General features: G+C 57.3%; 1 protein-coding gene across 1 annotated transcript in view; it reads left to right on the forward strand.

Annotated features, from left to right (window-relative positions):
* Window positions 1–10,489, forward strand: part of TMEM132E (transmembrane protein 132E) — a 74,632-nt gene extending 64,143 nt beyond the window's left edge. The window contains exons 3-9 of the mRNA XM_049861104.1: window positions 510–656; window positions 962–1,154; window positions 2,009–2,152; window positions 4,694–4,899; window positions 7,130–7,418; window positions 8,383–8,574; window positions 9,423–10,489. Of these exons, the coding sequence (XP_049717061.1) occupies window positions 510–656; window positions 962–1,154; window positions 2,009–2,152; window positions 4,694–4,899; window positions 7,130–7,418; window positions 8,383–8,574; window positions 9,423–10,481 (2,230 nt within the window). The 3' untranslated portion in view covers window positions 10,482–10,489. The remainder of the gene's footprint in view (window positions 1–509; window positions 657–961; window positions 1,155–2,008; window positions 2,153–4,693; window positions 4,900–7,129; window positions 7,419–8,382; window positions 8,575–9,422) is intronic.
* The last annotated feature ends 1,079 nt before the right edge of the window (window positions 10,490–11,568 follow it).

Below are 11,568 nucleotides of genomic sequence, written 5' to 3' on the forward strand. Positions count from 1 at the left end.
CCAGAGACGGCCAACCAGGATATAAGGTGACTTGAAACCAGGGCAAAAAGCAACAGTTGGAAGAACTGGAAATTTTAGGCCTGGAGAAGAGAAGGCTGCTAGGGCACCTGCCCACCTCTCCAGTGATCTGAAGAACTGCCAGAATTAAAATGGAGTTGAGTGAGTGAGTTCTCTCTTGCCCCAGCAGACCTATGGCTGTTACAGTTCAGCTAAATATAAGAGGTGTGTACCCCTTAGAGGCTTTCTGGAAATGCGACAGGATGTGTGCAGAAGTAGTGAGTTCCTTGTCACTAAGATATACAAGTAGAAGTTAACTAAAGACTTGGCAGGGGTATGGTAGAAATGACTGCAGGTTCCACTGAGGGTCAGAGGCTTCAGCTACATCATACCAGATTCCTCAGATTCAGCTCACACTTTGAGTCTAGAACTACATCCAACCCGAGCCTAGGGCAGGTGGCCAGGTGGGCCCTACCCTGACCCTCTACTTCTTCCTCTCCCTTTTTCCCCAGGGTGAAGGCCAAGAAGGGTATAACCCTTCTAGGCACCAAGTCACGGAGTGGCCAGTGGCATGTGACCTCGGAGCTGCTGACTGGGGCAAAACACTCCACAGCCACCGTGGATGTGGCCTGGGCTCAGGGCACACCCCTGCCTCCCAGGTGAGCCTGGGATGGTGCTTCTGCCCACCTCTTTGCAGGGCAGGCACCTGGGAGGGGTGGAGGTTCTTGATGGAGGAGGCAGGGGCTTGTAGAAGGGCTGGGACTTGGTTTATGGGGACCTTGGAGTCCAGGCCTCTAGGAGGGGGTCCTGAGGATGGGGCGCCTCGTGTGGGCTGGAGAAGGCCTCAGAAGAACTCAGCCAGGCAGGCTGCCCAGCTGGGGTGGGGTCCCCACCTGGTATTAGGACTCCTGGGCTGCTCCCAGCCCTTCATCCTCGGCTCGCCTTCCTTCCCCACCCCTGGCAGGGAGGGCCAGGGGCCTCTGGAGATCCTGCAGCTGGACTTTGAGATGGAGAACTTCACCAGCCAGTCAGTCAAGCGGCGGATCATGTGGCACATCGACTACCGCGGCCACAGTGCCCTGCCTGACCTGGAGCGGGCGGTCACCGAGCTGACGGTCATCCAGAGGGATGTGCAAGCCATCCTACCCCTGGCCATGGTGAGTGGGCAGGGCTCTGAGCCAGCAGACAGGTGTCTGTGCAGGTGTGTGTGTATGTAGATCGATACGTGTGTGTCCGTGCTCATGCATGTGTGTGTGCAGATCAATATATGTGTGCGTGACAGCAGGTGCCCGAGCCTGTGACTACCACCCACACCTGACGTGCCCTCCCAGTGCCTGATGGGCGAAGGCCAGCAGATGCTGAGGGCTGCAGAGGCAGGAGAAGTCACCACAGGGGGCCGCTGAGGGAAGGTTCTTGGAGGAGGTGGCTGTGCAGCTGAACCTTGAAGGTCAAGTGGGAAAAAGAGCTTGCACAGTCAGAGAGGATGAGGTGGGTGCCCAGGCAGAGGGATCACATGGGCAAAGGTGTGGTGTGAGGATGTGAGCTGTTTGTTCAAAGGAGCAATGGATTTAGAAGGAGAGTGCTGTGGGTGGTAAGGCTGGAGCGGTTGCGTGGGCTCAGCCCCGGGGCACCGTGAATGACCAAGCGAACATGGAACAAGCCTGGGGCACCTTGAATGGCCAGGCAAGCATGTTGGATATGAGTCCTGAGAAGCATGGCAGATTTCTGAGAGCACTGTAGGGGTGGGGAAGGATTGCTCTCTGGCATCAGAGTGGTGGTGGTGAGTGGACCCTGAAGGCTGCTTAGGGGTCCAGGGAGTAGACCATCTGAGCAGAAGCATGAGGCTGAGTGGGCTGATGTCCCTGTGCACGTGTGCGAGGGTACTCGTGGGAAGGACGTGCACCCGAGGAGGGGTCAGCCCAGAGCCAGGGCCTTGGCCAGCTTGTTCCAGGAGAGCAGAGGACTACGGGCATCTGGCTCAGCAGAGCCCCACCTTCCCTCCTTCCCTCAGGACACAGAGATCATCAACACGGCCATCCTGACAGGCCGGACGGTGGCCATCCCTGTCAAGGTCATCGCCATCGAGGTGACCGGCCTTGTCCTGGACGTCTCTACCCTAGTGGAATGCGAGTCTGACAATGAGGACATCATCAAGGTGGGCTTCCTGGAGGCAGTGCCCTTGGGGAAGGAGGACTCAGACCTCCACGGGGAGTGGAACCCCAGGCCAGAGGGGAATTTACATTCCAGGCTGGTCCCCATGGTAGGCAAGAGGAAGGGGGATGGGGGCAAGAGGGGAAAGAAAAGCTGTGGGCATCCCATGTCCAGCCTGAGCGGGGTGAGGGAAAGCCCTGGGTACTGCCCCTGCCAGTCCTGGAGGGCTTCCTGCAGGGATGTGGAGGAGACTGTTACGCAGAGCAGAGGAGAGACGCAGTGTGGACAACTTGAACTCAATCCACCAGCTGCCGTAGAGTCAATTCCAACTCATGACAGCCCCATATGTGTTACAGTAGAACTGTGCTCCATGGGTTTTCAATGGTTGATTTTTCAAATGTAGATTGCCAGGCCTTTCTTCCGAGGTGCCTCTGGGAACCACCCACCTTTCAGTTAGCAATGAGCACATTAGCCATTTGCACCACCCAGGGACTTCAGAACTCAATCAAGCAAGTAATTATTGAGCATCTGCTGTGTCAGAGGCTCTGGACAAGGCAACAGGGGACAGATGAGGGAAGTGGGCCCCTCAAAGACATGTTCGGAATCCATGGGGCTAGTGACCCAATGGAGGAGATCAAACTAAGAAGCCTCAGGAAGCATGTGGGTTAGGCCAGGAGTGGAAGTTGTATAAGGGACACATCCCAGCTCCTCCAACTCCTGAAGCTCCCCCCAGCCAGAAATCCTCCCCTTGAGCTCCTCCCCAAGGACCCACGGTGGGTTCTCCACATTCATCCTCCCCAGTAGGGCCTCCAGAGTTGCCCCTTCCTCTGGCTTTGGATGGTGGTCAGAGGCGAGATAGGGACAGTCGGCAGTGAAATGGGCAGCAACATGAAGGTGTCCAGCCCTGGCACCTGTAGCGTGGGCAAGCCATTTCCCATGCCAGCCTCCAGCAGGCCCCAGGGTCAAATGGTCAGACAAGGGAATCTGTTTCCTGTTCCTGTAAATCATTCAACCACAGGGGAGCGGGAGGAGGTGGGTGTGTGTGTCCTTCTCCCTCCTGCCCTTTGGGCTCCCTCACTTGCTCGGTCTCTCCACACTCGGCCTCTGGAGCCTGTGGGTCTGGGGAGCACAGGGTCACCTCACCCATCTCTGATCCAGGAACAGTGTCCTACAAGTGAGCCTGAAGATGGCTCTGTACACACCCCACTGCCTCCTTCGGAGCAGGACCTGGGCCTCAATCCAGGGGCTTCCCCCTGCCGCAGCAGTCCCTTCTTCTGCCACCCTGACTCCCCTCCCTGCCCCAACCCCAAAGCAGGCCAGAACAAAGTCATGATGGCTCAGATACCAAAGGGAATTAGTGGAGATTCTTAATGGAATTTGTTACCATTCTCAGTGAAATATACTCCGATGCTTTATGGAGTTTTCCAGCATTCTAAATGGAATGTGCCAGCCTTCAGATGGAATTGTCTGCCTTCTGAAGCAGGAAATGAGCATTTCTGGCAAGGACATTGTCCCCACTTCCCTCTACCCACCCCTCTGAGATGATTAAGGGATCTGGCAGGGGTGTGGGGCGGGCCAGGGCTCATCTCCATGGATAAGCCAGTGTCCCGGCACCCTCCCCACCCCCTAGAACTGTCAGCATGTCAGCAGCCCTTAGGCTGCATGATAGATCCTCCCCCAAACACAGGGGCCTCATGTGTGTGCCCATGGGCATGTACCAGCAGGAGCACCTAAATGCATATGCACAGACAATGCATTCCAGGGTGTGCCAGGTGTACAGGTGGGCACACCTGACAGGTACACTCATCTCTGTCTGCCCTCAAGTACTGGCAGGGACAGCCAGTGAGTGGGCACAGATGTCCACCAAGATGTGTTCAGAGGCATGCGCTACCTAGGGGGCCTGCAGGAAGGCAGGTTGGTTATCCACGTGGGCATGCAAAAGCCACGCCCATTGGTGGCAGCCATCCAGGTGTCTGTGCTTGGGGTTATCCAGCCCTGATTTTTCCTCTTCCTTGCTCGTCACCTCACACTTGGCTAGAGCCACTCCCTCACGTGTAATTAACCAGCTGCCCGATGTTCTGGGGCAGCCCTACCCGAGGGGCCATGGAGGAGCCACACCCCTGCCCCTCACGTCCACCCCTCCACTTTCTCCCTGCCGTGTCGAGCCTGCTGAGAGCAGGCTGCTCCTCTGTGCTGCAGAGGACTCTACCTGGCAGACACCTGGAGGGGAAGCCACCCTGAGAGGCCCCCTCCAAGGTGTGGTGTGGCAGGTCAGAAACAGCCTCAGGTAAAAACATTTGCATGTTGGCTCTGTGCCAGGGAACACCCCTCCATCCCTCCACCCCCAACCCCTTCCCCTGCAGTGTCTGGAGAGGCGGAGTGGCATCGGAAACACACTGAAGCCAATGCCTCCAGAGGAATCAGGGGTCCTCTTCCTCCTGGCCTTCGCCTCTCTCTGGCTCTGCTTGTTAGATTGAAGTCCCCTGCACTGCCCACAGGAAAACCCATGGAGCAAGACACGCCCACTGTCCCTCCCCTTCCCCAGGTGTCCAGCAGCTGCGACTACGTGTTTGTGAGCGGAAAGGAGTCTCGAGGGTCCATGAACGCCAGGGTCACCTTCCGTTACGATGTCCTCCATGCACCTCTGGAGATGACGGTCTGGGTTCCCAAGCTGCCCCTGCACATCGAGCTCTCAGACGCCCGCCTCAGCCAAGTGAAGGGCTGGAGGGTACCCATCCTCCCCGACCGGAGGTACAGCCCGCCCCTCCACATTCGGGGCACACGGGATACTCGCGGGTGGACCCAGCCCCAGCACACTCTAATCTGCATGTGTGCATAAGGCCCTAGGTATACACAGTCAGCAGGTCAGTTTTACAACCAACAAACTCATATTGAGCAGCTACCGTGTGCTGGACATGGAAGTGACTGTGACCAGTACCGGACCCAGCCAAACTCTTGGTCCAGCAGAGAAGGCAGTCATGTACATGCCACAGAGCATGGTGGGACTCAGGGGGGCCCTGTGTTCAGGAAATCAAGAGGCACAAAGGAGAGGACCACCCCTTCCTCCAGGAGAAGTCAAGGCAGGCTTCCTAGAAGCAGTGACTCCTGAGCTAAGTCTTAAACAAAAAAAGCCTGTAGCCATCAAATCAACTCCAGCTCATGGTGACCCCGTGTATGTCAGAGTAGAACTCTGCTCCACAGAGTTTTCAATGGCTGATTTTCCAGGAGACTGCCAGGCCTTTCTTCTGAGGTGCCTCTAGGTGAACCAAAACCTCCAACCTTTTGGTTAGCAGCTGCGTAGGTCAACCCAGGGACTCCTTAAATCTTAAACAACTAGTAGAAAGGAGTTGGCTGGGGAGGAAGGGTGAGAGAGCCGTCAGACAAACAGGGGACACACACACCAACACAGACCCACACACGTGTGTCCAGTCTGGGCACACCAGGGGCACACTCATGATCACTTGATCCCAGGAGCAGTGATTCACACCTGGGCTTCCTTGCAGAGTACAAGCCCAAGACCCAAAGGCCCATCTGTGGGGCATATAAATGTGCTCACCGCACTCCACTCTCCCGCTCAGAGCAGCCGAGAGAGAAGCCCAGCAGGGAACAGCAGAAAGGAAAAGTAGCAGGCGGCTGAGAGCAGGAGGGTGCCAGGCTGAGAGAGAAGCAGGTGGTAAGAGAAACAGGCGGGCAAGTGAGACTTGGGCTCAGATCAATTCGCCAGAGATTTGGAAGAGCAAGGCAGGGTAGACCAGAGCCTCTCAGACTTTAACGTGCACAGGAATCACCTGGAAATCTTATTTAAAATTCAGATTCGGGTTCAGTAGCTCTGGGGCAGAGCCTGTGATTCTGCATTTCTGGCCATCTCCTGGGTGATGCTGATATTGCTTTGAGTAGTGATGGCGTAGTGGACTCTGAAGCCAGATAACTTGGGCTCTAATCCTAACTCTTGTTTATAAACTGTATAGCCTTGGGCTGCTTACATAGCCTCTCTAGGCCTCAATTTTCTTATCTATAAAATGGGCATGAAACTCCGACCTCACAGGATGACTGTGAGAATTTAGTTAGTTAATCTAGGTAAAAGAGCCCTCTGTGTGAGCGAATTCTGATCTTTTCATCCCTCCAAAACACAAGCAAAAGCTGCCCAGCCACACCCTTATCTTTCTCTCAGAGCACTGTCCTGACAATGAATCTCCTAACTTTAGCATCTTTTGCAATCTGGATAGGCTGAAAATTTCCCAAATCCTCAAGTCCTGATTCCTTTTTTGCTAAACAGTTGTCCCCTCAATTTCTCTCTTTCCTCTTGCATTTTACTATAAGCGGCGAGAAGAAACCAGGTCACATCTTCAACATTTTGCTTGGAAATCTCCACAGATAAATATCCAAGTTCTTTGCCTACAAGTTCTGCTTTCTGTACAACTATAGGGCCTGATTCAGCTAAGTTTTCTGGCACTTAGATAATAAGGATCGCCTTCCCTCCAGTCTAGAGTTTTAGAACAAGGTCGGTGTTGAAGAAGAGGCAGCACTTGTTAGTTCTTGAGGCCAGCTATTTCCTGGCTGGAAGCCCTGGTGCCTTAGTGGTTAAGTGCTATGGCTGCTAACCAAAAGGTCAGCAGTTTGAATCCACCAGGTATTCCTTGGAAACCCGGTGGGGCAGTTCCACTCTGTCCTATGGGGTCACTATGAGTCAGAATTGCTGGCAATGGGTTTGGTTTTTTTTTTTTTTAATTCCCCGTCTTGGTTTAGGCACAGCAGAGGCAGGAGATGGACCAGGGAGGGTCGAGACTGGGACTCCTGGCTCCAAACTTGTTAGAGACAGAGGAAAGAACCAGGAGGGAGCTTGCCGTTTGCAGAGCTTCTAGCCATGGGGAGCTGGAGAGGAGCCAGCAGGGCGAGGGTGAGGGGAGTGGTTTGTCCGGGTCCTAGCCAGGGTGAGAAGTCTCCAGCCTGGCCAGCCCTGACCCGGTGCCTCCCTGCCCAGATCAGCCCGGGAGAGTGAGGATGAGGACGAGGAGGAAGAGGAGCGGCGGCAGAGCGTGAGCCGAGGCTGCACCCTACAGTACCAGCATGCCACGCTGCAGGTCTTCACCCAGTTCCACACCACATCATCCGAGGGCACGGACCAGGTGGTCACAATGCTGGGCCCGGACTGGCTGGTGGAGGTCACTGACCTGGTCAGTGACTTCATGCGGGTGGGTGACCCCCGAGTGGCACACATGGTGGACAGCAGCACGCTGGCAGGCCTGGAGCCAGGCACCACCCCCTTCAAGGTAGGCACAAAGGGCAGAGCTCAGGACCCTTGTTTACCTGTGGACAGAGAATACAGGTGTTTCTGTCACAGGATCTCAGAGCCTCAGCCTCTGGGAGCAGCCCCCGCCCTGCTCAGAACATACTTTCTGCCCCATCTGCCCCTCCACCGGAAACTCCACCATCAGAGGTCAAGCTTCCTATGCTCAGCTCTGATGAGCATTCTCACTCAAAGCCTTATTAACTGTTACCAGCCTTGCAACACTTAGTGTGGGTGACTCAAGCAGACCCCCTCTCTGAGAACAGGGTGGACAGAGGAAGGGGGTGCAGGTGGGAGGGGTCGGCAAGACTACAGACCAGGAGGAGGAGTTCTGGGATTCAGGAACTCAGCTTTGACCTTCCTCCCTGACAGCTGAGTATCCGGACAGAAATCCTCCACCTAAGAGATTGTGAGTAGTGGCCTATGGGCTGGAATCTGCCAGGAGACATGTTTGTTTGTAAAGGAATTAAAAAAAAAAATTGAAAAACTGGCAGGTTCCCTATTTTGAAAAATCTGTATTTCTGGCTTTATAAACAAGCAATCTGACAATACTGGGCCTGCAGTCCCACCTGGCAACCATCAGCAGGAGTCAATATTGGTGCCCTCTTTACACAGACACAATTGTCCCATTTGCCACAGTCCCCACTGGTCCCTTTTGGCTCCCTGACACTGAGGCTAAATGGCAGTTGCTATTTATCACCACAGGGGGCTGTTGTTTCCCTTAAGGTCTCCACACTCTTTCTGTCTGGCTCCCGTGGGCCCCTGGCCCTTGTTTGGCCTCTGGGCCCTGGTTCCTGGTTGCAGCTCTACGGCAGAGTCCAGGAGTCTTGCCTCCCAGCCTGTCCCTCTCCTCTCGCCTCCTCTTCCAGCAGTACTGGGATTCCCTCCTGGGTTCTGGAAGGTGCTGTTTCCTGGCTGTCTCTCACCTCTGCCCCATTCTGCCTCAGGTGGTGTCCCCATTGACAGAGGCTGTGCTTGGGGAGACACTGCTGACAGTGACGGAGGAGAAGGTCAGCATCACACAGCTGCAGGCCCAGGTGGTGGCCAGTCTCGCCCTCTCCCTGCGACCCAGTGCTGGGAGCAGCCACACCATCCTGGCTACCACGGCCGCCCAGCAGACCCTCAGCTTCCTTAAGCAGGTAACTGGCTGCCTGGCCTGCCAGCTGAGGAGTTGGGCGTATAGAAGGAATTTGGGTTGTTTCCCCTCTGCCATGAGTCCCCAAATTAGGGCATTAGGTAGTAGAAGATCTGCCTATCCTTTGTGCCCTGCACACTTGCCCTGCTCCATCCCCACACCATCTACACAGGGAGTCTGGCCAGTCTTGCTGGCTGCACTTGCCACCCTGAGATGTTCCTGCTGAGGGTCTCCCTCCTGGATCCTCAAGGGACCCACTGCCTCTGACCCCACCTACTGGAATTAGGAGCCCTTACTACAGACCCCACAGACACACCACGGGCACTGGCTACAGGACAAAGGTAGAAAGGTGGCAGGTGGGAGCACTGAGCCAGGAGTCAGGACACAGGAGTCCTCTGTCCCTGACTTGCTCTGTGACCCTAGGCCAGCCACTTCTCTCTGGACCCTGTCTCCTCACCTGCAGGGAGGTTTTAGTCAACAGATGGGGGAGTCTGGGAATGGCTATGTATTCTCAATCCCCAGTGCCTAATGGCGGGGGGGTGATCCCAAGGCCAGGCATGGAGATATGGGGTTGCCCTTGTAACACAAGAGACTTCAGTTGGACTCAAGGCAACAGTCACCCTCAGCTCATCAGGGTGAAAGAGGTGAAGTGGGCGAGGAAATTCTGGGGGCAGTGAGAGGCCTGGGTACTGTAACCTACAGTTGAGCCTCCCCCACCCTGAGAGGAGGATGCCCGCTAAGCTATGGTTCCTGAGCACCTGCCACATACTGGCACCATCCCAGCACTGGGAATACAGCAGGGAGCCCTCCAGCCAGGACTAGCTCTCTGACTCCTGTCTTCCCCTCCTCCAGGAAGCCCTCCTGAGCCTCTGGCTCTCCTACAGCGATGGCACCACGGCCCCACTCTCCCTCTACAGCCCCCGGGACTATGGGCTGTTGGTGAGCAGCCTGGACGAGCGTGTGGCAACGGTGACTCAGGACCGGGCCTTCCCACTGGTGGTGGCGGAGGCCGAGGGTGCAGGCGAGCTCCTCCGAGCTGAGCTGAGCATCGCTGAGAGCTGCCAGAAAACCAAGCGCAAGAGCGTGCTGGCCACCACGCCTGTGGGCCTACGGGTACACTTTGGGCGGGACGAGGAGGACCCCACTTATGACTACCCAGGCCCTAGCCAGCCAGGGCCTGGTGGCGGGGCTGAGGACGAGGCCCGGGGAGCTGGCCCGCGGGGCACCGGGGGTTCCCCAGCAGAGAGCCCGGGCCGGGGTACGGCCAGCCCCGCCGTCCCGCCCACAGAAGACTTTCTGCCGCTGCCCACCGGCTTCCTGCAGATGCCACGGGGGCTAACAGACCTGGAGATCGGCATGTATGCGCTGCTGGGCGTCTTCTGCCTCGCCATCCTCGTCTTCCTCATCAACTGCATAGTCTTCGTGCTGCGCTACCGGCACAAGCGTATCCCACCCGAGGGCCAGACCAGCATGGACCACTCGCACCACTGGGTGTTCCTGGGCAACGGGCAGCCGCTGCGCGTACAAGGAGAGCTCTCGCCGCCCCCCGGGAACCCGCTGGAAACCGTGCCCGCCTGCTGCCACGGCGACCACCACAGCAGCGGCAGCTCGCAGACCAGCGTGCAGAGCCAGGTGCACGGGCGCGGCGACGGCTCCTCGGGCGGCTCGGCCCGGGACCAGGCCGAGGACCCCGCCAGCTCGCCCACCTCCAAGCGCAAGCGGGTCAAGTTTACCACCTTCACCACGCTGCCCTCCGAGGAGCTGGCCTATGACTCGGTGCCCGCCGGCGAGGAGGATGAGGAGGATGAAGAGGACCTGGGCTGGGGCTGCCCGGATGTGGCGAGCACCACCCGGCCCACCCCGCCCCCGGACCTGCACAATTATATGCGCAGAATCAAAGAGATGGCGTAGAGGCGCGATCGGGGTGGCTGGAGACCCCCAACGCGGGGGCCGCTCTGTGTCCAGCGTAGCCGGGACCTCCTGCGCACACCTGCGCGAGCCGGTTGAATCTGGTTTTATACTCCCTGCCCCTGCAGCTTTGCTCTGTGTCGGGCGGGGCCGCCTAGTGTCTGGTCCTTCTGCCCTCACACCGTTACCCTCTTCTGCCCCCTGCAGGTGGAGGCGCTTCCTCCAGTGGCTTGCAAGGAAGGAAGGAATCCCAACCCTTGTTAGACCCTTTCCGAGCCTCCTCCATCTTAGGCAATCCTCCTGCCCCAAGAGTGAGGTGAGGAGGCCAAGCTTGGGGCGAGGTGGACTCACACTGTGCCCCCTCCCCTGCCTCCCATACCCCCCGTCTCCCCCCTGTGCTGGGGGGAGCTGGGTGGATCTTGTGTCACAGGCCGCACAAAGACTTTTTTCAAACCAATATTCAGGGATTTCTGTCCTGCAGGGTGGGGAAGCTGCGCCTGCCTGCCCTGCGAGGGATCTTGCTGTGGACATAATATTCGAGGGGGGGGCGGGACAGTTGTAGCATCTGCTGGCTTCCCCGCGTCCCCCAGCTCCTTCCCAGCACCTGGCAGCTGACTCTGCAGAGGAGTCTGGGGCCAAGCTGGTCATCTTCCTGAGTTCTCAGGACTCTCTGTGTCCCAAGGGCTGTAGGCAGGGCCCTAAAGGGGGAGAGTCCTGGGTTCATCCCCGGCCTAGCCAAACCCCAGAGCATCAGGGTCTGGACAGGCCCAGAGAGGCCTGGGTGCATCCTGCCGACCTCACAGCAAGGTCAACACCACACCTTAGCCACTCTCCACTCTGCTGACCACTCCTTCCCTCTGCACCGGGCAGGGGAGACAGCCACCCATCCCCCGCCCCAAAATGGGATCTGATGGGAGGAGGACAAGAAGCACTAAGGGGGTGCTGTGAGGGACCTTGGGGTGGGCAAAGGCTGAAGACAGCCCAGGCTTCTCCCCTACCCCCATCCCACAGCCAGTTTTCTCTCGGGTTCTACCCACCACTGTGTTGGATTTTTCTTAAATAAATAGAGGTGACCAGACTGGGGGTGGGG

Source organism: Elephas maximus, chromosome 19 (assembly GCF_024166365.1).
Source record: "Elephas maximus indicus isolate mEleMax1 chromosome 19, mEleMax1 primary haplotype, whole genome shotgun sequence".
Taxonomy (NCBI): domain Eukaryota; kingdom Metazoa; phylum Chordata; class Mammalia; order Proboscidea; family Elephantidae; genus Elephas; species Elephas maximus.